Source organism: Oryctolagus cuniculus, chromosome 2 (genome assembly GCF_051225735.1).
Source record: "Oryctolagus cuniculus isolate XC-2025 breed Fujian yellow rabbit chromosome 2, ASM5122573v1, whole genome shotgun sequence".
Lineage (NCBI taxonomy): Eukaryota > Metazoa > Chordata > Mammalia > Lagomorpha > Leporidae > Oryctolagus > Oryctolagus cuniculus.
This window is the reverse complement of record NC_142868.1, coordinates 22017931-22045485: the sequence shown is the minus strand read 5'-3', so window position 1 is coordinate 22045485 and position 27555 is coordinate 22017931. Positions and strand designations below refer to the sequence as shown.

General features: G+C 39.7%; 1 protein-coding gene across 4 annotated transcripts in view; it reads right to left on the bottom strand.

Annotated features, from left to right (window-relative positions):
* Nucleotides 1-27555, bottom strand: part of STIM2 (stromal interaction molecule 2) — a 176565-nt gene that overhangs the window by 42626 nt on the left and 106384 nt on the right. For all 4 annotated transcript variants that reach the window (XM_002709383.6, XM_008274823.5, XM_070068117.2 and 1 more), the window contains exon 3: nucleotides 26462-26576. In XM_002709383.6, the coding sequence (XP_002709429.4) occupies nucleotides 26462-26576 (115 nt within the window). The remainder of the gene's footprint in view (nucleotides 1-26461; nucleotides 26577-27555) is intronic.

The window sequence follows — 27555 nt, the reverse complement described above, 5'->3', positions numbered from 1 at the left end:
AATAAAATAAATGACAAGTACAGGGCCGGAAATGCCATGTAATAAAGGAAATTCAAGGAATGTCCTTTCTTTGTAAATGATTCAGCAGAACCAGTGAACTAAATGGCCATAAGAGAAATAAATGCTTAATCAAGTTTTCCTAAGTAACTCATTATAGACATCATTGAGGGTATTAATCACCTTAGGGACACAGTGGCTAAATCTTGGCTAGTCATTCCTTCATTTTGCACTCGGTTTTCTTCATTTTATAACAATAAACTGAGAATAAAAATAATATTTCACATTCAATGAAGTTAAGTGCTTAAAGGACAAAGAATGCTTCCTATTCATTTCTATATTCCTCACATGTTACCCAACACCCAAAATAGAGCAGGGACTAGACAAAGGTAGAATGGCCGGTACACAGAACATCACTGTTGTCAGAAAAGTAAATCCAGGGATGCCAGGAAAACGTCACTTTCACTGTTTCACTGTAGTAGCATGTGCAGATAAAGCAACAAATGTCCTCAAAAGCGTGATCCAGCTTCATAAAATGAAGAGCATGCTATTTCCCAGAGTATATTTAATAACAAAATTCTACTTCCTTTTTTTTTTTTTTTTTTTTGACAGGCAGAGTGGATAGTGAGAGAGAGAGACAGAGAGAAAGTTCTTCCTTTGCCGTTGGTTCACCCTCCAATGGCCACCACGGCTGGCGCACTGTGGCCAGCGCACCGCAGCCGGCGCACGGCGCTGATCCGAAGGCAGGAGCCAGGTGCTTCTCCTGGTCTCCCATGGGGTGCAGGGCCCAAGCACTTGGGCCATCCTCCACTGCCTTCCGGGGCCACAGCAGAGAGCTGGCCTGGAAGAGGGGCAACTGGGACAGAATCCGGTGCCCCGACCGGAACTAGAACCTGGTGTGCCGGCGCCGCAAGGTGGAGGATTAGCCTATTGAGCCGCAGCACCGGCCGACAAAATTCTACTTCTAAGTTATAGTTTTATATGTGTTTGCATTAATGGACTGCTGTTAAAAAGATGTTTTCTCTCTTGGAATTTGATTCTTGAGATTTCTACACAAGAAACAATAGTATTATCTAATCCACACTGATAATGAGAACAGCAAACAACAGGCCTCTATTAGCCATCAAGCACTAGGTCTCAGCTCTAAGTCATTTAATTCTCAACACAACTCTCTAAACCAGCATTATTACTAACTTCATTCTATAAACATGGAAAATCAGAGAGAGAGAGATGAATTTACTAGCACAGGGTCACAATCTAGTGCTATACAGAGACCTCAACACAGGCATTCAAGTCCCACTACTTTGGGATGTTGTCTGTCCAGGAGAGGACTGTGGACTGAGGCATTTCTCTAGGTATCAGTACTCAAAAGATGAGAAGCTTTGGATGATAAATCTACTTGTTGCTCAATGAAAATGTAAGATCCTATATTCACAATATCAGAAAACTTTTAGTATGAATTTAAGATATTTACCTTGGGGCCGGCCCTGTAGCATGGTAGGCTAATCCTCCACCTGCAGCGCCAGCATTCCATACTGGTGCCAGTTCGTGTCCCAGCTGCTCCTTTTCCCATCCAGCTCTCTGCTTATGGACTGGGAAAGCAGGAGAAGATGGCCCAAGTGCTTGGGTCCCTGCACTCATATCAGAGACCCAGAAAAAGCTCCTGGCTCCTTGCTTTAGATTGGTCAAGCTCCAGGCATTGCTTGCAGCCACTTGGGAAGTGAACCACAGAATGGAAGATCTTTTTCTGTCTGTAACTCAACCTCTCAAATAAACAAATAAATAAATACCTAGCAAAACAAACAAAAAACCTAAATAAACTATTATAAAATATAAAAACATTAAGGTATCTTTTAAAAACTAGACTTAGAAACAAATATTTTTTGGACTGGGGTTGCATCTGGGAATAAACCGAAACATCAGTAGTTGGTTTAGGAACAGGATGCTTATATTGGCTCAAACCACTAAAACATATAAATTTTACTATTTCTCAACTTTCACACGTACGAGTGAAAACAATCTCCTACCAACCTGCTTCAGATTATTTTGCCTTTTCTAACTGGTCTATTCAGTAATTCTCTGTTCTACTCTTTTCTTTCTTTCTTTTTTTTTTTTTTTTTTTTTGACAGGCAGAGTCGACAGTGAGAGAGAGAGAGACAGAGAGAAAGGTCTTCCTTTGCCGTTGGTTTAACCCCAATGGCCACTATGGCCGGCACACCGCGCTGATCTGAAGCCAGAAGCCAGGTGCTTCTCCTGGTGTCCCATGCGGGTGCAGGACCCAAGCACTTAGGCCCTCCTCCACTGCACTCCCTGGTCACAGCAGAGAGCTGGCCTGGAAGAGGGGCAACCGGGACAGAATCCGGCGCCCCGACAGGGACTAGAACCCAGGGTGCCGGCACCACAGGTGGAGGATTAGCCTAGTGAGCCGCGGCGCTGGCCCCTCCTTTCTATTTCTTTGCTTCTTGAAATTGACTTATTTCCTAGATACAGAAGTGGTTTTTTTTTCATTCCCCAAGCTGTGCCAAAACAGTAATTCTGCTTACTCTTCTAAAAGTGGCAACAAACCAACAAGTTGTTGCCAAATAATTTAATCCAGAATTCATCATAAATTATAATTGTCTTCTCTTACATTTGATATTCTATGCAAACAAAACACTTAACTACTTAGGAAGCATGATTATTTGGTTTCTGTTTAAGCTCTATTTATTTATTTGAAAGGCAGAGTTAGAGAGAGGGGGGAGAGAGAGCAAGAAATCTTCTACCTGCTGGTTCACTCTCCAAACAGCTGCAACAGCCAGGGCTTGGCTAGGCAGAAGCCAGGAGGCTGGGTATCCCACCTGGTTTGCAGGGACCCAAGTACCTGGGCCACCTTCCATTGCTTTCCCAAGTGCATTAGCAGGGAGTTAGATCGGAAGTGGAGCAACCAGGACCCCAGCCAGCACTCATGGGATGCTGGTGTCACACGTAGGTAGCAGCCTAATGTGCTGTGCCACATGCTGGCCCCAATTATGTGTTTTAATTGAATTATGGCAACAAACTGAAAATCATAAAAATGATCCCTAAATCTTGCCTGACCAATTTAGTTGCAAAATAAAGTTTTATAGGCTAGAAGGCAAATACAAAACAAATTTGTAATTATGCAAACCTTCAGTCTATATACATCTAATACAAATATTTTACCAATTCAGTATTTCCTAGAATTCTGATCTTTGCTCCCTTGTAATATAAAAGATGAAAATGTTCACAATGACATCAAATTAATTTAAGAAATATTAGCAAATCTCTTATTAACACAGAGAAAATGGAGAAAGCACTGTAAGTTATAAAATTATCTTAGTAGTAGCTTAAATGACATAAAAGCGTTGCTTTCCCAGATTCGATAAATGCAAGCTATTACTTATAACCTGTAACTACATATAATAAAAACTTCTGTAATTTCACAAAAGCATACTCTCCTAGGTAATTCTCTGGATACCTTTATAAACTTAATTATACTCACTGGCTCTAATTTTACAGTTGCCCCTTTTCCCTCTTGAAAAGTCTTTATTTGGCAAAAATTAACCAGTACCGCAACGATAAGAACTCTAGTACCACATGAAGACACAGCACTGCAAACTCCTCCCACCTTCTTAAACTTTATGGTGAAGTATACCAGTAGTTGGTATTCTTGCATATTAACCAAGTGCGACAAATACTATTTGCCTTTAGGGGATATTCAGGCCATGTGATAAGAATCATCTATTCCCTGAGTTTAGTGATTTGCAAGCCATCTCTTTCTCAAGTTTTCCAAACTAATTTAACTCTGACAACACCTAGTTTTTGCTATCTCAAATTCACTTTTCTCCTTCAACAGTATTGTTTCTTAAAAAAATATATTTATTTATTTATATGAGAGGTAACGTTACAGACAGAGAAAAGGAGAGACAGAGAGAGAGGCCTTCCATCTGCTGGTTCAATCCACAAATAGTTGCAGTGGTCGGAGCTGGGATGATCCAAAGCCAGGAGCCAATAACAACTTCTGGGTCTCCTATGCGGGTGCAGGGGCCGAAGAGCGTGGGCCATCTTCTCCTGCCTTCCCAGGCCACAAAGCAGAGAGTTGGTGAAGAGGAGCAGCTGGGACACAAACATGCCCCAAATGGTGGAGTTAGAAACGTGCCAGGGGATTCCAATACAATCCTATCAAGGTGGCATGTACCAATGCCATCTCACTAGTCCAAGTGATCAACTTCAGTTCACAATTGATCACACTGATAGGTCTAAGAGTCAAAGGGATCACACAAACAAGACTAGTGTCTGCTAATACTAGCTGATAGAATCAAAAAGGGAGAGAACGATCCAACATGGGAAGTGGGATACACAGCAGACTCATAGAATGGCAGATGTCCTAAATAGCACTCTGGCCTCAGAATCAGCCCTTAAGGCATTCGGATATGGCTGAAGAGCCCATGAGAGTATTTTAGGCATGGAAAGCCAAGACACGCTGAGGAAAAAAAAAAAAAAAAAAAAGATGACCTAAATGAAAGATCTCTGTGAGTGAGATCCCAGTGGAAAGAAAGGGGCCATCAAAGAAGGAGGTACCTTTCTCTGAAGGGAGGAGAGAACTTCCACTTTGACTATGACCCTGTCGGAATAAGATCAAAGTCGGTGAACCCAAAAGGCTTTCATAGCCTTGGCAACTCATGACTAGAGCCTAGGGAGATTACTGACGCCATAAACAAGAGTGTCAAATTGTTAAGTCAACAACAGGAGTCACTGTGTACTTACTTCTCATGTGGGATCTGTCCTTAATGTGTTGTCCAATGTGAAGTAATGCTATAACTAGTACTGAAACAGTATTTTTACACTTTGTGTTTCTGTGTGGGTGCAAACTGATGAAATCTTTACTTAATTTATACTGAATCGATCTTCTGTATATAAAGATAATTGAAAATGAATCTTGATGTGAATGGAATGGGAGAGGGAGCGGGAGATGGGAGGGGTGCAAGTGAGAGGGAATTTATGGTGGAGGGAGAGCCAATGTAATCCATAAACTGTACTTTGGAAATTTATATTTACTAAATAAAAAAATTACCAATATTTCACCTTTCACAGTAAAGATTTTGCCAAAGTGAAAAGTGCCAGGAACTAGGGAAAATCTCTAATAGCCAGTGGTAAAAGTTACATTAGCTCATTTCATTAAAATACAAAATGGAGTATCTATGTTTGCAAAATAATCCACTCATTTATCAGAAAATTCAAAATGAGACCAAAAGAGGCCTACATGAAAAATCCACTTATAACTCAAAGGCACTACAAATGTCAAGAACACAACAGAGTGTACTAAAAGAGTAGGCATATTCTGTATCACAGGAACTATGCAGCCAGACCTCCTAGCTACCCATCCCCTAGATCCAGAAAAACCTTTTAAAGGTTGCCTCTTGGCCAGTGCGGTGGCTCACTAGGCTAATCCTCTGCCTGTGGCACCAGCACCCCAGCTTCTAGTCCCGGTTGAGGCGCCAGATCCTGTCCCGGTTACTCCTCTTCCAGTCCAGCTCTCTGCTGTGGCCCGGGAAGGCAGTGGAGGATGGCCCAGGTGCTTGGGCCCTGCACCCACATGGGAGACCAGGAGGAAGCACCTGGCTTTTGGCTTTGGATAGGCATAGCTCGCCAGCCGTAGCGGCCTTTGGGGGATGAACCAATGGAGGGAAGACCTTTCTCTCTGTTTCTCTCTCTCACTGTTTAACTCTGCCTGTCAAAAATAAATAAATAAATAAATTAAAATAAAAAATAAAGGTTTCCTCTACCTGCTCTTCTCACAGCTTAATTTCTCTTGCTCATCAATCTGTACTGACTTCTGTTAAGTACCTCTTCTTTCTCTGCCTTCTGCTGAGCCAAAATCCCTGATAACCTGGGAGAAGACGCCATCACAGGAGCCCACCCTGGAGGACTCAGCGATGGGTCTGCGCTTGGCACAGGTCTCACACCAGTGACTTCCTGGCACGTCTAGCTACAGCAGGCAGGAAGGACTCCTAGCCCTCTGGTCACGATCCTGGGGAAAGGCAACTGCCACCACGCTAGCCTCTAGGAAACACAGCAAGTAAAAAGCAAAATCAAAATCTAGAAAGAGAGAGAGAAAGACAGAATCAGAAGAGATTAAGCTCTTGACCCCACACGTGTATTCTCCTATTAAATATGGATAGTTTTTAAATTAATTATATAGTTTAATTTTTGCCCATTTCTTAACTGGGTCACTCCATTAATAAACATACTGCAAACGCTCTCGTCATTTAAGAGGAAAAATAAAACAACTTTCTTCACATTGTATCTACATTCAGGTATCACAGCCCCATTTCTGTGCTCATTGTACAAGTCAGTAATACTTATTTCCCTTACTTCCTCTAAATACACTTCCATCAGACTTTTCACTTCCACCACTACAGTGAAAGCGCTTTTATCAAGGTCATCAAGAACCTTCTCTGCTTTACCAATCTAACAGTGGGAATGCCCACATTCCCATGAAATTCTAGTATCACAAGTGCACAAAACCTAGGAACTATCCTTTATTCCTGTCTCTGCTCCCAGAAATATCCTGAATTCAGTACCACAACACATCCTGCCAGTGATTCCTCAAAACATATCATCAATCAGAGCTTCCTCTCACCAGAACACCATCACCTGTCACCAGTTCACTGGACAAGTCTCAACAGGTCTCCCCGCTCTACTCTTTAAACCCTTTCCTAAGAGCCTCATATCCACACAGTAACTACAATAATCTTCTCAAAAAATAAATCACATTTCTACTTTACTCAAATCTCCTGAATGAAGTTATACTTGCAATATAATTACATTTTACTTATACGTCTCATATTCCTTACTGGAACCTATGGTATCTGGCCTTGTCTATCTCCCTGACCTTATTTGTCTTCCACCATTCTCCTCTTCACTTCCTACCTTCTAGCTATACCAGCCTTCCAACAGTCCCCTAAATACTTTGAGGTCATGTTATTCTTAGAGTCTTACCCTGGCTGGTCCCTAAACCTGGACAATAGGTTCAATTTCTATCATTGTGCAGGTCTATAACCAGTTATCACTTCTTTGGGAGATTTTTCTTGACCATATTATTTAAATTGGCCTTTCCCTTTGGTCATTGTCCTTCTTTGCTTTACTTTTATCACATAAGTTACCTAAGCCAGCAGTTATATCAATGTGTATGTATCTACACATGCACACACACACATATATATATATACACACACACACTTGTTTACTGTCTCTCTAAAAGAATAATTTGATGAGAATAAGGTATCTGCTTTGTTCAAAATCCCATTCCCAAAGCTCAGAATAACACCTATCTCACAGGGAAACTAAACAAATTCTTGATGATTTAATTAATGATTGGGGCAAGAGACTTTGATTTTTGTTATTTGAAATCAATGATCAAGTAGCCTTACAAATTTTTCATGACTCGAGGCAACCTGAATCTATCTCTTGCCACTCAACAAAAGACTTAGCAACACACACTGCTCAATCTTTAAAATAAAGCTCTGTAGTAAAACATGAAGACATACTATAATTTCAAGCCACTCAACAAAGCATGTTCAACAATCTGTTATGCAGAGGAATTAATATTAAGTGCTTTAGTATTTTGATAAATTCAGCCACCATTATTTAATATAGAGTGGGTACCATTAGAAACCAGAGTGATTACTTTCTTGGGCATTTCTGAAAACTATTGAAGAATCTAGACACAGTCCTACAACATATATTCACTAACTTAAAACATATCTTCCTTCTCTCAAAAAAGCTTCCAATTACACACCTAAAAGAGAATGCAGTCTAATGCCATGGTCAGATTCATGCAATTGGGCATGCACATTAAAAAGAGAAATTTAGACCACTACAAAGCAGATCAATCTTCAACTATCTAACACTGCAATCTCGATGCTTACCTTTGCTAAGGTCACAGGCTCTGGATCAGTAGGTATGCAGCTAGTACACAGAAACCTATTATTATTCATTGTAGCAGAGCTGTAGCACTATCATTAAAATTCTCCCATAAAGACATGCTCAAGCTGACTTACCTCAAATGGTAGAGTTAGAAACATACCAGGGGATTCGAATTCAATCCCATCGAGGTGGCATGTACCAATGCCATCTCACTAGTCCCAGTGATCAATTTCTGTTCACAACTGATCATAATGATAGGACTAAGAATCAAAGGGATCACATAAACAAGAATAGTGTCTGCAAATACTAGCTGATAGAATGAAAAAGGGAGAGAATGATCCAACATGGGAAGTGAGATACACAGCAGACCCATAGAATGGCAAATGTCCTAACAGCACTCTGGCCTCATAATCAGCGTTAAGGCATGCGGATCCGGCTGAAATGCCCATGAGAGTATTTCAGGCATGGAAAGCCAAGACACTCTGGGAAAAAAAAAAACCTAAATGAAAGATCTCCAAGAGTGAGATCCCAGTGGAAAGAATGGGTCATCAAAGAAGGAGGTACCTTTCTCTGAAGGGAGGAGAGAACTTCCACTTTGACCATGGGCTTGTCTAAATATGATCAGAGTCAGTGAACTCAGGGGGCTTCCATAGCCTTGGCAGCTCATGACAAGAGCCTCGGGTGATTACTGATGCCATAAACAAGAGTGTCAATTTGTTAAGTCAACAACAGGAGTCACTGTGCACTTACTCCTCATGTAGGATCTTTGTCCTTAGTGTGCTGTACATTGAGATTTAATGCTATAACTAGTACTCAAACAGTATTTTTCACTTTATGTTTCTGTGTGGGAGCAAACTGTTGAAATCTGTACTTAATATATGCTAAACTGATCTTCTGTATATAAAGAAAATCGAAAATGAATCTTGATGTGAAGGGAAGGGGAGAGGGAGTGGATAAGGGGAGGGTTGCGGGTTGGAGGGACGTTATGGGGGGGAAGCCATTGTAATCCATATTCTGCACTTTGGAAATTTATATTCATTAAATAAAAGTTAAAAAAAATAAAATTTTATGATGAAACATATTAAATACAGAAAAATAATAATAAAAATACAAAAAATAAGGCTAAAAAAATTCTCCCATAAAATATTTGGTACTAGTCAAAACATGGAAAATAACGAAGTGAGAAGTCTATATACTTACACAGCGAACTCAGAAACCAAACAAATACATAAGCTAATTTAATAGGTAAGCAATTTCTTGGGCCTCGTCTTCAAATTACTTACCCTTCCTTCTCCCCTTTGCCATCCCACCTCCAACACCTTCCAAAAAGTTCAAGACATTTTTAGGAAGGATTGTCATTCAAATACTTCATCAGACATGAATTCTAAGAAGGATTTAAAAATATTTAGTGACATGCCATTAGTTACTGCTATCCAGCAATGGAGAATTATTCTGTCAACAAGTTTCCTGCCTATCTGAGATTAAATCCACCTATATTATCCTAACAAATTTTTCCATCCAAGAACTAACACAATTACCCATGAAGAAAACAGACTCTGACACTAAATAGAAAGATGTAGTAAGACACCTCTTTTATATGGTGAACACTGAAGAAGTACTTGGTGCAAAGTATTTTTAAAATATTCAGCTTAAGAAATATCAGTTGAGCATTTCCCTTTTTTCTTTTAAGCAATCATCTACCACTTCTTTTAAAAAAACCCTTTCCTTAATCATACTACCCACTTGTAACTACCATTCAATTTCCCTCGATTTTCTTGCTTATCTCTTAAACAGGGAACTACCCATTGTTGCAACTTCACATCTACTCATTCTCAACAATCAAAATTCTTCTATACTGTAATAAAATACATAACAAAATTTACCATCTTACCCTTTGTAAGTATATAATTCTATAGTACTAAGTACATTCATTTTGTCGTACAACCACTGCAATTCACTCCTGGAACTCTTTTCTTCTTGCAAAACGGAAACTCCACACACATTAAAGACCTCCGCATTCTTCCTTCCTCTTAACCCCCAGCATCCAGCTTTCTACTTTTTTTCCTCTGTTGATTTTGACTACTCTAAACATCTTACATAAATGGAATAATTCAGTATCTGTCTTCTATAATTATTCTTCCCCAGAAACCTTTTATTCAAGGCAAACTTCATGCATTTCATAAATACAACTTTAAGAACATAGTGTTGGTGGTTCTTCCCACTGCACCCATCCTCCCAGCTCCACTCCAACCCTTCTTCCTCTTCCCTCTTTTATTCCCATTTTTATTTTTTACTAAGAGCCATTTTTCAATTAACTATACACAGAAAAGTAAATCTATACTAAGTAAGGAGTTCAACAAATAGTATGAAAAAAGAAAAAAAACCTTTTCCTCAACAGTTTTTTTATTTCTCTTTTGATTTCTTCTATGATCCACTGTTCAATTAGGAGCATGTTGTTCAGTCTCTGTGTGTTTGCATTATGTTTTGGAGATTCCTGAGTTGGTGATTTCTAGCTTCATTCCACTGTGGTCAGAGATGATGCATGGTGTGATTTAGATTTTTCTGAATTTGCTGAGACTTGCTTTATGGCCCAGCATATCTTCTATCCTACAGAAACTTCCACACTTGTGAGAAGAATGTATATTCTGCAATTGTAGGATAAAATGTTCTGTATATATCCATTAGGTCCATTTGGTCTATAATGTCAATTAACTGTTGTTTGCTTGCTGCTTTTCTGTCTGGTTGATCTGTCCATTGCTGAAAGTGGGGTACTGAAGTCCCCCATTGCTACTGTATGAGAATCTATGTCTCCCTTTAGATCCATCAATGTTTCCTCTAAATAGCCAAGTGCTCTGTAATTAGGTGCATATACATTTTTGATAGTCCCATCTTCCTGCTGAATTGATCCCCTAATCACCACTTAGTGCCTTTCTTTTTCTCTTTTAACAGTTTTTGTGCTAAAGTTTATTTTATCTGATGTTAGGATGGCTACACCAGCTCTTTTTTGGTGTCTGTTACCATGGAATATCTTTTTCCATCCTTCCACTTTCAGTCTGTGTGTATCTTTGTTGGTAAGATGTGTTTCTTGTAGGCAGCAAATAGATGTGGGTTTTTTTCCACCATTCAGTCAGTCTGTATCTTTTAACTGGAGAACTGAGGCCATTTACATCCAAGGTGACTACTGATAAGTAATGGACTTTGCCCTGCCATTTTTCCATAAATATTCCTATTTTTTACTTAGGCTTTCCTTTGTACTTTTACAGGGAGATTTTTCTGCCTTCACCTTCTTTCATAGTGATGACATGTTTCTGTGGGTAGCACATCCTTAAGCATCTTTTGTAAGGCTGGACGAGTGTTAACAAATTCTTTCAATTTCTAATTGTTATGGAAAGTCTTTATTTCACATTTCATTCATAAATGAGAGCTTTGCAGGTATAGTATTCTGGGTGTTTGTTTTTTTTTTCTCTTAAAACTTGGAATATATCTTGCCATTCTCTCCTAGCTTGTAGGGTTTCTGATAAGAAGTCAGCTGTGAGTCTAATTGGAGATCCTCTGAGAGTAATCTGGCATTTCTCTCATGCACATTTTAAATCTTTTCTTTATTTTACTGTGGAGAGTTTGACTACAATGTGTCATGTTAAAGATCTTTTCTAGTCATGCCTATTAGGAGTTCTATGTGCTTCCTGTACTTGGAGGTCCCTTTCTTTCTCTAAATTAGGGAAGTTTTCTGTAATAATTTCACTAAAAAGGCTTTCTAATCCATTCTCTCTCTCAGTACACCTTCAGGAATTCCTAAGACCCATATGTTGGGTCGTTTGATAATATTTCATAGATCTCCAACACTGTTTTTTTGTTTTCTAATTTCTTCTTTTTTTTTTGGTCTGATTGTAAATTTTAAGAGATTTATCTTCTAATTCAGATACTCTTTCTTCTGCATCATGATCTGTTGTTAAAGCTTTCCACACTTTTTATTGGTTCTACTGAATTCCTCACTTCCAATATTTCATACTAATTTCTCTTTAAAATCTCAATTTCATGAGGAAAATTTTCTTTCATGTCATGTATGGATTTCTTTGGTTCATGGATTTGCTTCTGATTATGTCTAAGCATTCCTATGATCAGTTTTCTGAATTCCATTTCTGGCATTTCTTCAGTCTCTTCAACTTCACATTCTAGTACTGAAGTGTTGTTTTCCTTTGGGGGTGTCATATTGTCTTCCTTATTCTCGTTTCTTGAATTGCTGTGTTTATATTTAGGCATTTGTGGAGATACTTTTTTTTGCCCCTGTGATGGCTTTTATCTTTGGACTGGACCTCTGTGCATTAGTGGAGTGTCTGCTCTTTCAGTGAACACCCTGAGGCATTGCTGGGTGTAGCCAGGAAGCTCTGTTCAGTGCCAGGGTAAGAAGAGTGTCCAAGGTGACTCTGTTGGCATAGTCTCATGCTCATCTCCTCTCCTCCAAGGTGACCAGTGCCTGGGCACTAGCCCCAGCAGGTCTAATATTCATCTGCCCTGCTACAAAAGCAACACAAAGGATCTATGCTGTTCTCAGTATAAGCACAGATTCTGAAGCAATGACCCTCACCAGGGAAACAGGGAGCCTGAGCATGTGGAGCTACCCACAGTGATGGCCCGAAGAGCCAGCCACACCTGGTACCCTCCCACGCAGCCACAGTGCTTTTTTCTTTTTTTTTTTTTTTTAAGATTAATTTATTTACTTGAAAGTCAGAGTTACATAGAGAGAAGGAGAGAGAGAGAGAGAGAGAGAGACAGACAGACAGAAAGAGGTCTTCCATCTGATGGTTCATTCCCAAATTGGCTGCAATGGTCGGAGCCGAGCTGACCCGAAGCCAGGAGCCAGGAGCTTCTTCCAGGTCTCCCACACCGGTGCAGGGGCCCAAGGGCTTGGGCCATCTTCTATTGCTTTTCCAGGCCATAGTAGAGAGATGGACTGGAAGTGGAGCAGCCAAGTCTCAAACCAGCGCCCATATGGGATGCCGCGCTTCAGGCCAGGGTGTTAACCTGCTGTGCTTACAGCAGTGGCCCCAGCCACAGTGTTTTCACAATTTCAGCATACAGGCTCCCACAGTCACGAGCTCCCAGACCCTGTCAATGCTCCCAGCCAGACTCAGGTGTTTCCTCTCAGCTGTTTGCTGGACAGGCAGACAGGAGCTGGCTCAGCTGTTACGTATGTCCAAAATGGCAACTGCCTGCTCTTGGCTAGTTATACGACACCCATGCTGTGTGGTGGGGAATCAGAAGCGCATCCCTTCTTTCCCCCCTTGGTTGGCAGGCACACTGTGCCCCACAGGGCTGCAAGTCAGACTCACTCCAGGCTCTCCCTGCAGCTTTACTGCCAGTGGCTTTAGCTGCTGCAGTCTGATCTCACCTCACTCTCCAAAGCTGGTGCTGAGGCTCTGGGCTGCTGGGGTCCTGAGTTGTGTGCCTGTGATTAATTTTTTTTCACTTAGCATAATATCCTTAATATTGCAGCATGTATCAGAACTTTCTTCCTTTTTAAGGTTGAATAATATCCCACTTTATGTATATCTACAGTTTGTTTACCCATTCTTTCATCAATGGATCTTTCTATTGAGCTCCATCCACTTAAGTATTTCTTTGTTAAAAATATTTATTTCTTTAAAAGGCAAAGTTACACAGAGAGAGAGAGGGAGGGGCGGAGAGAGATCTTCCATCTGCTGGTTCACTCCCTAAATGTCCTGAGTGACCAGAGCTGTGCCAGCCCAAAGTCAAGAGCCAGGAGCCAGGAGCTTCTCCCAGATCTCCCTTGTGGGTGACAGAGGCCCAAGGACTTGGGCCATCTTCCACTGCTTTCCCAGGTACATCAGCATAGAGTTGGATCAGAAATAGAGCAGCCAGAACTCGTACTAGCACCCACATGGGATGCCAGTATCGCAGGCAGCGACTTTACCCACTAAGCCACAACGCCCGCTCCACTTAAGTCTTTTTTAAGAAATTATGTTTGGGGCCCACACTGTGGCACAGCAGGTAAAGCCACCACCTGCAGTGCCGACATCCCATATGGGCGCCGGTTCAAGACCCAGCTGCTCCATTTCCCATCCAGCTCTCTCTTATGGCCTGGGAAAGCAGCAGAAGATGGTCCAAGTCCTTGTACCCCTGCACCTGAGAGAGAGACCCAGAAGAAGCTCCTGGCTTAAGACTGGCACAGCTCCAGCCGTTGCGGCCAGTTGGGGGGTGAACCAGCCGATGGAAGACCTCACTCTCTTTCTCTACTTCTCTCTCTGTGTAAACTCTTTCAAATAAATAAATAAATAAATCTTTAAAAAAGTTGTGTTGTGTCTGTGTGTGTATATGTCTGAGACAACAATATTTAAAATGATTTCTTGAAGGTTAATACTAATTTTCTTCTTGCCAAATCTAATCAGTTTTCCATGTATTTTATTTCTCCCTATAAAACCACTACCCATTTCTCATTTTACTCTGTCACCCATTCTTATGGATAAAAAAAAACTGCTTACAAAGGTTCACATAAGGTAAAGAGAATAAAAGATGAAAGATGCTATTGAACCATGAAAAATAAAATAAAGCTGAATTAAAAACATGAACAAAATATACAAATCGCTTAGTAACAGCTATGAAAGGTAGGCAAAAAAGGAAACAAATTAGTCACAGGATTCACAAGATAAACACAAAACATCACTCAGGAGGACATGAATTCTGATTACTGAGACCTAAAAGAAACAACCTCCACAAGAACTCTCGGCAGATACTTTGCAATATGGTAGACCACACTCCCAAAGTGGCATCTATCCCTTCCTACTGCCTCCCAGGCTGTGCATTAGCAGGAAGCTGGAGTTAAGAAGACTTGAGCCCAGGTGACACAGGCAGGCAGATGGGATTAAATCAATTAGACCCATGAGCTGGAAAACCACACCCCTTCCTGACCTCACCTGTACACTCACCTACCAATCCGACTACTTTGGATGTGAATAAAAAGCCTGGAGCACAGTGGGCCCTCCCCTGGCTGTCCCAGGCCTTCGGGCGTGTGGCCTTTTGGCCGCCTCTCTGCCTCAGCTTTCTTGCCACCGCTAAGCTGCCTGTGGCTGCTCATAATCATACACTTTGCTCCACGTGGCAACTGGCCAGCTGTCTGCCTGGTATGGGCCCTGCTTGTGTTTCTAGACTTCTTCCTCCCCAAAATAAAGCCCTCATTTTCCTGTGTATTTCTTTCACTGAATAAAAGTTTAAAACTTACCACCTTGTCGCCTGGTTTATTTTGAGCCAATATTCAAAATTCTTATCCGAATAGATGGCAAGAACCCACCAAATATTAATATTAAAAATTATTAATAAGGCTGGACCATATAACAGGCACTCCAATATGGGATGTGGGAGTCTCAATCTGTAGTTTAACCACTTGGCCAAATACCCATTGCTGATTTAGCATATGTTTTATCATTTATTTTCTCTGAACTATGTATTTATATATGCAATAAAACAAATGTGTATATATGTACACATTTCAAAATTATATAAATAGAATCTTTAGAACTGAGCCACAGCAATATTCAAATTAAAAGTCTGGCTAATTGCTATAGAAATTTCAATTTTCAATGTATTTTCAATTTGCATTACTTCTATAACAACTGCTTCTAAAATGCTAACTTACATTCATTTGAATAGGGGGAAAGAAAGGAATCAAGTAAGCATAAGACATATTTGAAAAGAGAAGGACTTCCTTGAACTGATCATCTTTGAGGAGAAGAATACAATTACCAACAAAGACGACCCTTAAGCAACAGCAGCAGGAATGTGCTCCATGTAAAGTGGAACTGCAATACCATACATCTGACTTTCCATGGCTACATTCTGAGTCCTTTCTACCCACCCACTTCCCAAACCAAGGACTGATGAAGGAAAACTTAGCATACATCCATATGAAAATCATTCGCTACTGTTGGGAAAAAGAACAATCTAATATTTCAAAAGCAGGGGCTGGCCCTGTGGCTCAGTAGGTTAATCCTTCGCCTGCTAGGCCAGCATCCCATATGGGCACTGGTTCTAGTCCCGGCTGCTCCTCAATCCAGCTCTCTGCAATGGCTTGGGATAACAGTAGAAGATGGCCCAAGTCCTTGGGCTCCTGGCCCTGCGTGAGAGGCCCTGAAGAAGCTCCTGGCTCCTGACTCATGGCTTCGGATCGGTGCAGCTCCGGCCTTTGCGGCCAGTTTGGGAGTGAACCAAATGATGGAAGACCTTTCTTTCTGTCTCACCCTCTCACTGTCCGTAACTCTACCTTTCAAGTAAATAAATAAAATCTTTAAAAAAAAAAAAAAAAAAAAAGCCTACTGCAGGTAGTCCATTGCAGTCACTGAAAGGTAGACAGCCCTCATTTTTACCTTCTGCAGGTTCTGTTATTATACTCCAAACTTGAGGTATCTCTTGAGTCTGAACATAGCAGAGGAGAAATGTACAATAATTCAGGTATATAGAAAACCATAGTAAGGCAAATAAAACAATCTTAGGAAAGTTTCATAGGATGAATTATACACTGGAAAATTTTGCTGTGGGGAAAAAATGACGTTCAAAATATGTTTACTTCATAAGTTCCTAAAGAAGAGAAATTCTCAAATTTTCCAGAGTACAGAAATATTTGATAAGTAGTTTGCAATCTCTTCTGAGAAGCGGACTCTATTTCAGAATAAAGCCAAGAACGACCTATAGGGGTCAGTGCTGTGGCATAGCAGGTTTGGTCTCCACCTGTGGTGCCAGCATCCCATATGGGCACTGGTTTGTGTCCTGGCTGCTCCTCTTCTGATGTAGCTCTATGCTAATAGCCTGGGAAGGCAGTGGAAGATGATCCAGGTGCTTGATCCCCTGTACCCATGTGGAAGACCTGGAAGTAATTCCTGGCTCCTGGCTTCAAATCCGCCCAGCTCTAGCCATTACAGCCATCTGGGGAGTGAACCACTGGATGAAGACCTGTGTGTGTGTGTGTGTGTGTGTGTGTGTGTCTTTCCCTCTGTCTGTAACTCTGCCTCTCAAATAAACAAATAAATCTTAAAGAAAAATGAACGATAAAAGGAAGACAGAATTGTATCCAAGTTAAGTGTCTTCCACAAATTAAAAGACAAAATTAATCCTGGCAAATCAGCAATATACAGTGAATCTGAATCTCCAAAACTCAAATGCCCTAAAGTAAAAGAGGAAGAATGTCAACAATAAAAGAAAGAAGGGGGCAGGTGTTTGGTGTAGTGGTTAAGATAGCACTTGTGGCACCTGCATCCCAGCTCTTACAACTGCAGCTTCCTCCTAATGTGACCCCAGAGAAGTGGTAGTGACAGCTTAAGTAGTTCTGTCCCTGCCACCCACAGAGAAAATACAGACTGAGTTCCTGGCTGCTGGGTCCCAGCCATTTTGGCCTTTGGGTAGTGAATCAATGGATGAAAGATAACTCTCGTCTCTCTGTGTCTCGGCCCTTTGAACAAATAAAATTAAAGTTTTTTTTTTTTAAGAGAGAAAAAGAAATTTGAAAACTAATAAAAAAACAGTTAACTTTGATGGGAAGATCTGACATGAAGGAAACAGATACATAGAAATATTTGTGCTAACACGGGATCATGATTACAACAGATTAGCAACTTATTTTGAGTGCTCTGAACTCATTTGGATATTATAATAAAAAGAAATCTACTCGATTATAACAGAATAAAGGGCACACTTGACATACAATATAAAAATCTATTCTAATAAATACATAAATGTGTTTGCCTACGTTGTAAACTGATCAAGAAATACTGACAGCATTTTGCTAGAAAAAATGCGTTTTAAGGTCCTTGATGTGTTGGGCTGGTAAAAGTGACTAAGCAGTATGTCTGTCTCCTATTCTCTATATAAAAGAAACTTTTTAAATATTTATTCCAGAGACACAGAGATACTGAGGACTTGTCTGCTGATTCACTCCTCAAATGCCCACAATCCCTGGAGGTGGGCGGAGGATGAAGTGGGCAGCAGTGTGGATGGCAGGAACCCAGTTACTGGAGCCATCTCTGCTGCCTCCCAGGGTCTGCATTCCAGGAAGCAGGAGTCAGAAGCTAGAGCTGAGAGTGGAACTAAGTACTCAAATGCAGGATGCAGACACCTTAACTGCTAGGCTAAATGCCTGCCCCTAGAAAAACCTCACTATGAAAGGCCCTTTTTTAGTGGTACAAATGATGACATCTGTCATTCTGAAACTAGACTCCACTTCAAAAACAGGCCTTCCCTGTAGAAACTATTTCCTGTGGACAGTGAGAACCCAATAAATACTTCTTCTGATGGCTAACAAGAGCGTCTCCTAAATCTAAGAGGATGGTATGAACATTGAGAAGTGTTAAAATCTGATCTACTAAAATAACACAAGAATTTATACCATATTAAGAGACTTGTGTTTCAAATGTCATTCATTAATTCAGTGAAGATGTGACAAGAGACAAAAGGTGAACATCCTATAATACAATTCCCTGGCCTTTCTTCTTTTTAAAAAAAAAAAATTTATTTATTTGAAATTCAGAGTTACACAGAGAGAAGGAGAGAGAGAGAGAGAGAGAGAGAGAGACAGACAGAGGTCTTCCATCCACTGGTTCACTCCCCAGCTGGCTGCAACAGCCGGAGCTGTTGATCCAAAGCCAGAGCTTCTTCTGGGTCTCCCACGTGGGTACAGGGGCCCAAGGACCTGTGCCATCTTCTACTGCTTTCCCAGGCCATATAGCAAAGAGCTAGATTGGAAGTGGAGCAGCCGGGACTTGAACCTGAGCCCATATGGGATGCTGGCACTGAAGGCAGAGGCTTTACCCGCTATGTCACAGCACTGGCCCCAGCCTTTCTGAACCTCTGTAAAAATACCCTTCTCCTCTTATTGCATAGAGCCTGCAACACAGTCTCAATTATAGATCACAACACAGGTCTTAATTACTTGTAAACAGATCTTTCTCCACCAACAGACTATGGATAGGTGAAGAACAGAGAACGAACGCATTCTTCACCTTATACCCTCAGTAGCTAGGTTAATGATCATAATAAGCACTCACTAAAAAAGGCCGACTGTGTGAATCAGTATAAGGAATCCCTTCATGCCCAATGGGTCCAAAACCACAAGGAGAAAAAAAATGAAGTTCATCCCAAACACAGGGAGAAAGTTGAACTAGGTATTCCTTTAAAAGACATTCACAATGTTTCATCCTCTCTGCTCAGATCCACATTAAACTCAATGCTAATCTTCCTGCCTACAGTGAACTCACCTCCCCATAATCTATAGTACAAGATTTTCTAAGCCAAGATGCTGCAGTAACTCCTCAGTGCAATGATGATAAAAATGCTAAAGGGCAAACCACTATCACTTAACACACAGTACAAATATTTCTAATCAATAATTTCTACAATATTCTTCTTTGCTACCAAGACCAAGCTCCCTTAAATACGGCACTCCAGGCAACCACCATGGACTGGCAGGCACTGGTGTACGAAGGGCATCTTATTTGCCACTTTTGGAGCCAGCTTATCAGGTTTAAACGGCACTTTCACTATAGTTTGGTCTCCCTCTCTCCCTCTATTCTTGTTTTCCAACGTTGCATAAATGTGCCACGGTCACAGCTGCCTTGCTAAAACAGTATAACAACAGACACTCACTGAGCACCTGCTTCGTGCTAGATGCAGCTCCAAGCCCTTTACATGTATAAATTCATTTCATTCTCAATAATCTGATGTGGTAGGAAACTTTTGCGCGCATTTAACAGAGGACATAACTAAGACACATACAAGTTAAACACTACATGTCAACGGCAAGGCAAATATTGAAACAGTGGTCATTATTATTTCACATAGTCCAAATTTTTTTGGTTTCCAGGGGTAGCACTGTGGTGCAATGAGTTAAGTTGCTACCAGTTACACCAGTATTCCATGTCACACTGCTGCTGACAGTCCTGGCTACTCTACCTGTCATCCAGCTCCCTGCTAACGTGCCTGGGAAGGGGGCAGAAGATGGCCCAAGTACTTGGGTCCCAGCCACGACCCATGAGACCCAGACAGAAGTTCAGGATATTGGTTTTGGCCTGGCCCAGCTCTGGCCGCTGCGGCCATTTAGGGAAAGAACCAGTAGATGAAAGATCTCTCTCCCTCTAACTCTGCCTTTCAAATAAATAAATCTTAAAAAAAAAAGTCTGGCTCATAAACTTTATTATTTGAGTAATTTAGCATGTAAAAGTCTGGAATTGCACCTACTCATTTTTTTATTTTAAAGTGTGCTAACCCATACAGCCCTCTCTCTCATTTCTATGAAAATTTTTGTTTTCAAAATCTCATTGAGGATCCATCTCCCAAATGAAAATTTCTCCATGACAAATCTAGCCTTTCTCTTAAATTCCTATATTAGTACCACTTACACAGTATTTAACCAAACCTCCTTGCGCTGCTATTTAACATTTTACCTGTTTGCATGCAAATTACTGTCAAGCTCCTTGGGAGGAAAGGCCATATTTTATATTTCCTATACCCTACCACTGACTACCAGGCATATTGTTAGCACACAAAGAAATATTCTATTGTTGAGAGATGTCAGAAAGATAACATTACCTCACTATCAGCAAGGCCTCCACTCTGAGTTACTCTTCCAATAATATCTAAACAACATGCACTGATATTTTTTCATTTACACTTTTTTTTTCCACTCCAGTTTTACTGTAACCAACAGCATACACCATCAAAAGCTGGTAGATTTTACCAACTTTTAGAAATCCACTTATATTTTCACATCCAGAAGAACTTTATATAAAGGATCTCTATATAGGAATTATTGATAATCCCCTATAGGTTTAGAAATTTAACAGCTGAATTCAGATGTGGATTTCTTCCTTTACTACATTTACATTTATATTGTATTTTTGCTGTCCTATCTAAACAGGAAAAAAAAACAGACTTGTTCATTTTCTCACTGTTGGGCTTAACACTGGAAACTACTAATTGCCTTTGTCTATTCTTTTAAATATCTAATTCTTTAAAAAGAATTAAAATGTTTCCTAAATTTCCAAATGACTATTCAATTTGTAAAGCCCAAAATTATATGGTGCTCTTAGGTACAATAAGATCCATATTGAGCAAGACAAAAAGATTACCTCGTGGCTGTCACATTACATTAACTACCTACTGAGTTTTCATTTTAAAAACAGCGTATTACTTAATTAATTGTTAAGATATTCTAATCCCTAAATCTTATTGTAAACAATAATTTTCTATCTACGCTCTCCTTGATTGAGTACCTGACTACCATTTAATTATATCCAGCAATTCTCAGAAATTACTCAATGTAGGGGACAGCACTGTGGCGTAGCGGGTAAAGCCACCGCCTACAGAGCCAGCATCCCATTTGGGCACAGGTTCGAATCCTGGCTGCTCCACTTCCTATCCAGCTCTCTGATATGGCTTGGGAAAGCAGTGGAAGATGGCCTAAGTCCTTGGCCCCTGCACCCATGTGGGACACCCAGAAAATGCTCCTGGCTGCTGGCTTTGGATCAGTGCAGCTCTGGCCATTGCAGCCAACTGGGGAGTGAACCAGCAGATGGAAGACCTTTCACACTCTCTTCCTCTGCCTGTATGTAACTCTGCCTTTCAAATAAATAAATAAACTTTAAAAAATAAAAAAAACCACCCAGTTTATCAAAACGTATCTGAAATCTCATATCAGCTTTTAAGATGGTTTTCATTTTCATCGGACTATTGCCATGTACAACTTGACCAAGTAGTCTCTACACAAACAAAAAACTGCATTTAAGTCATTGCTGAAATTTTCCTAGTTGAAGTCAGAATCAATGTCTGCATAATGCACTTTTACTTGTCCCCAGCTGGCAACTCCAGAAAGATCTTGGGTACGTTTTACCATTCAGATATCTGCACATTACCATGGTAGTACATAGCCTAATCTGTTCACTTCATTGATGAATATTGTAAGACTTTATCATAAATGCTGCAAAACTTTAAATACAGTGGACCATGTTTATTCAGCATTATTACAGAGAAGTCAGCATTTACTAAGTACCTACTAGGTGTTGCTAGGAATTACACCAGGTACTTTTATTACAGTATTCATTTCTATCAAATAAGAATTACACCTTAGAAGTGAATTTTTAAATGTGTTCACATTAATAAATAGAAGAACCATGATTTAAAGTTGCATAGCTTAAAAGCCCACACACGTATCTATAGCATGCCATCTCCACTTGTAGCAAATTTTCAAGTAACTGAAAAAAAACAATGGGGCTGGCACTGTGGCTCAGCAGGTCAAGTCACCATAGCAGCAAAGTTCTGAGTCCCGGCGGCTCTACTTCCAATTTGGCTTCCTCCTAATACACCTGGGAAAGCAGCAAAAGATGGCCCAAGAGCCTGGGCCCCTGCACCCATGTAGGAAACCCATATGGAGCCCCAGGATCCTGTCTTGAGCCTGATCCTAGGAAGTCAACCAGTGGATGGAGGACCTCTTTCTCTCTCTGTCTCTCTCTTTCTCTGTCATTCTGTCTTGTAAATGAATAAAACAAATCAAGAGCAACAGTGAGAGGAGGAGGAGGAAGGAAAGAAGAAAAGGGAGGGAAGAAAGAGAGGGAGGAGAAAAAAGGAGCTACCATTTCCTTATCTGCTTCCAGAACTCCTGATCTACCTTCACAGCCCATCCCAAACACCACCTCTGTATAATCCTACCATACCCTGAACTTCCTTTCATTTTAATACATGCCACCGTATATTTTAAGTTTATGCTTACTTTGTCTTTTCTACTCAGATACTTGTACTATACACCTCAGACCCATGTTCAATTTATCTTTAATACCTAGGATCCAGTGCGATTCCTGCTTAACAAATAATAGGCACACAAACAGTCTATTCTGCATATGCTTCTGTAATGTGAATTAGCTTTTGTAAACCTGCTAATTACGGGTCCCACTAATATTAATAAAAAAGTCACATCATTTCATAAGTGAGTTTTCCAAGCACATTATGATTTCACATCACAAAGTAACTGCAATACTAACCCCACCTCAGCAAGCTGTGAATATCACATCCATCCACCCCTCCTTCTTCCTCTTAGCTCAATTTGGACACAACCTGTCTTGGAAACGCTTGCTGCTCAGTTGTCATCTCCATGTGGTTTGTCTTTCTTTTCATTTTTAGCAATCTTAACCCTACCTAATACCTTCCAATAAGTTAGCTTTGCTTCTTTTTCAAGATAATTACTATATCTACTATACTATTTATCGATTAGAAATTTTAAAATTCCTTATACCTCTGCTAGTATTTTTATTAGTACAGCTGCTACTCTGGTTAAAACTGCAGATTTTAAGTAGTTTGCTTCAACCCCATTTCTCCTAAACTGTCATTTTTAAGTTTACAAAATTTAAGTTTTTCAGGAATACATGTAATGCATTGCAATAAAATTGTCTGTACTCAAAAAACCTGATTAAATAAGGCCCTATTCTAGGCACAGGAGACACGACAATGATGGACAAAGAATGAGACTACATGTTCGTGTGTGTATACACTTATACACATATGTGTACCTACACATGTTTTATACAATTATTCATTTCATTTCATTTGTGTGTATACACATATATACATGCACACATTTTTGTACATATTCAGCTAAACAACCTTAAATTATATATTATTGTGGAGGCATATTCTAATAACTACTGCAACCATTTTCAAATATTTTCAGAAGAACCATTCTGTTTCCCAAGCGAAATCTTAAATAGAAACAAAACAACACACAAAAGCAGAACTCTGCACATTCAGCAGGCCCTGTCCCTGGGACACTTCCAGGAACCCTGAGGTTCGTCAAAGAAGGATTTCAAAACCACTACTCCAGCAATAACACCCCGCCCCCAGTAAAGAGTCTGATAGGTTAAGAAAATCAATTAGGTCACCATTCCAGTGAATGTTTGCATCACTACACTCTTCCTTCTCTTCTCTCCTAAGCAGCTGTGTTAACAGGAGCCCTCTCACAACCACTCCCATCCCTGACCACCTACCAAGCTTAAATGGGACACTGGATTTGGCCAACTGGCTGGATTTAGGGGAAAACCATCTCACTATCATAAGGTTAAGATTTTAGAGGGTAAAGCTAAGAAAAAAGAGAGCTAAGAAGCTATTCAACTTGGAAATGCTGTAAACTAAAACACAATAAGCAAACAAACATTCTCACAGATTATAAAAGATTTCACCAAAGTCACTGGGGTGGGAAACCCCAAAATGGAAGTGAAGACAGAGCCCCCTCCCCCAGTTTGGGGTACATTAATGAACAAAATAAAGACACACAACTCTCTGAAGCTGACACTCTTGGGGGCAGAAGAGAGAGAAGTGAGGCATTGAAACATAATGAGTAAGTCAATTCTACAATAGCTTAGAAGATACCAAATAACATGGGGAAAGGGAAGTGTGGGCCAGGAAGGATTAAGAGTGCTTGCAATTTGAAGTTGGGTGATCAGAGGGGCTAAGGGAGTTAGCCAGGAGCTCCTGCATTTGTGGTACAGCAAAAGGTCCAGCTTGGATGGAGCAGTGAGTGAGGGAGATGGATGGAGCAAAAGAGCTTATAAGAAAGATGATGGGGCAGGGGTGGTCAAGTAGAGGTTTACAGGTCACTGTAATAATTTCAGCTTTTACTCTGAGCTACGCACTGATCAGATCAGATTTATACTTTAAATAGGTTACTGTGCTAGAAAATAATTGACTATAGCAGGGTGAACCATCAGGTGGCTACTGCAATTATCCTGGCAAGAAATGCTGGTGACTGAAGCACAGTGGCAGCATTAGAATTCAGGGGTCAAATACATCTTTCTTCACACATAGCCAAATGAGTTCCACTCAATGTACCTTATACCCAAATCCTTATATATATGTATACACACACACATATGTATATATATGTTATGTATATGTGTGTATGTATGTGTGTGTGTGTGTATATATATATATAAACAAACTAGTAGCATTAGATTCTTTAATGGAATCCCTTTGGTAATAGCTACATATTGCTGAGATATTTCTCATGAATAAATTAAGACTGTTTTCACACTCTCTTTTCCCTGTGAAATTGATACTCTTACTTATATTCTTATCAGAGTTTGTATTATTTTTAAATGGTGTTGAAGAGAGGAAACAAAGAAGGTTTTTAAGTCTATAACTTTGATCCAGTGCTTTTTCTTTGTCATCTTATTTCTCTTTCCTGGTATATTTCAACAGATGCCTCTTTTTAAAAATGTGTCAGCAAGCCACAACCTTCTTCTATATTAAGGAAATATTGCAAATTGGTAGGATAGTTTTCTATATTTTTCCTTTTTCAAATGTTACCACTGACAGCCTAGTAAATTTTACTATTTCTTCACATTCCTACTTGGTAATCTGCACCAGGTTCCTTTTAATTTTATTTCATTATTCAAATTTGCAGAGAAAAATATATGCTACAACATAATTTGGTGACTTCCATAAAAGAACAGATACCTTAGGAAAGAAAACATTATGGCTGACAATGTTACTCAAAAAAATAAACAAATAGTTTTTTTTTAGTAGCTTCCTAGTTTTAGGGACCAAGTTTTCAGATCACAGACTTTTCCTGTCCTAAAAGTCTACTGTTCACAGATAACTTGAGAACTTAAAGGTAGAAAAAGGAATAAATACAAGCAACACAGTTTTGTCACGCAATTATGGTAGATCCCCATTATCTACAGTTTCACTTCCCATGGTTTCAGTTATCCACAATCATCCCTGATCTGAAAATACCAGATCAGTCCAGAAGTAAAAACTTTGTAATTGTTCAATCGCCATTTGAGTTGCATGATGAAACTGTGCACCATTCTGCTCAGGGCATGAATCATCCCTCTGTCCTGTGCAACACTGTATGTGCTACCTGCCCGGTGGCAGTAGAGACAGGAGAGGCCACATCCACGTAAATTTTACTACAGTATACTGTTATGTTCTATTTTCTTAATTATTGTTCCTAATCTCTTTTTGTGCCCAATTTATAAATTAAATTTTCTGGTAATGATTATGTATGTACAGGAAAAAAACTGTACATACAATGTGCAACCCAGCATCTACTTGGGTCTTAGAACATATCCTATAAGAGTGGGCTACTATATTAGGAAATTCCAAAAAGGACTTACTTAAGTAAAAGTTCAAAAGTTCTGGCCTTCTAAAGACTTAAGGAACTATTCTCTACAACTGAAAAGAAAACTGGGTTTCTATAAGTCTATTTGATTAAATCTTTTACAATAATCACATTTAAAAGCTGAGACAATGATTCACACCTTTAAGCTCTCAGACATCTAGTGTAAGTATCTGGTATAAGGTGCCAAATTATCTGAAAATTATCTGATGCTTAAGGAATCTAAGAAAGATAAAAATCACCTTTCAAAACTAAACACAAAAAAATTGTTTCTAAATTATAATGACAAAATCATTCCATCAATTAATGAGTTAACAATGGCTGGAGTGGGACAAAAGTACAGAAAGCAAGGGACCCAAAATCACAAAGTCTTACCTTCTGATGTTTTCCATTGTTTCCATAAGTCCTCCACAGTTATATGCTTATCCTCCCTGTGCAGATGGCTGTGTTTATTAGTAGCATCTTTGTATTTCATATCTTCTCTGATAAACTATGGAGGAGAAAACATTGAGTTAAATAGACTTAAATTCACTAATTTAGTCTTAATAAAACAATAACCAGAGGGCAACTATTTTCAGATACTAACTGGCATATTTTTGGTATTTTATAGTCATACTATTCTTAAATATTTGTAAAATGTATTTAATGAGATGCCTTCTACTACTAATCACAATGTTGATAAGAGCAGTTGTACAAGCACTTATTCGATGCTATTATTTACCAGGCATTGCTTAAAGTTAGATAACAAATGCATCTACACACCAGCATCAACAAGGAACTGGACTGGGGAGCATGGTCTGGCGTCCCAAGCAGTGCCAAGTGCCAATACTCTCTGGGTTCTTGATGGCTTTCCGGTTTTAGTTCCTTGGGAGGCCTGGGCTGCACAATTTTGATGCTGATTTTCAAGATTTATATTCGTATTTCCCATTTTATTTTAAAATACCCAATTTAAGACCTTAATACCCAGGAGAAGTCATTTATCACCAACATTAAGCACTCAAAGTCTGTGGTCTGACAGACAAAAACTACTTAAATAGTGATACCTTTGCCAGAAGCTTAACCTCTCTTTAGCCTCATATTTCTCATCTGCACAATGAGGAAAATGAAACTGCTTACCACAGTTATGAAGATTAAATTAAAATGCATGCGTAGGATGTATTAAAGTGCTAGACAATAAAAATACTTGGAGCAATTTTTATACAGTCAGCACCGTGTATTTGTGGATTCCACACCCAGGGATTCAACCAACTACAGATCAAAAACACTCAAAACAAAAAATCCCATCTTTCCTAAAAATGTATGGACTTTCTTTTATCTTTATTCCCTAAACAAAACAGTGCAATAGCTATTTACAAAGCATTTCCATTGTACTAGGTGTACGTAATCTACATATTATTTCAAGCACATGCGTGGATGGACACAAGTTATATGCAAACACTATGCCATTTTGTACAAAAGACTTGAGCCTC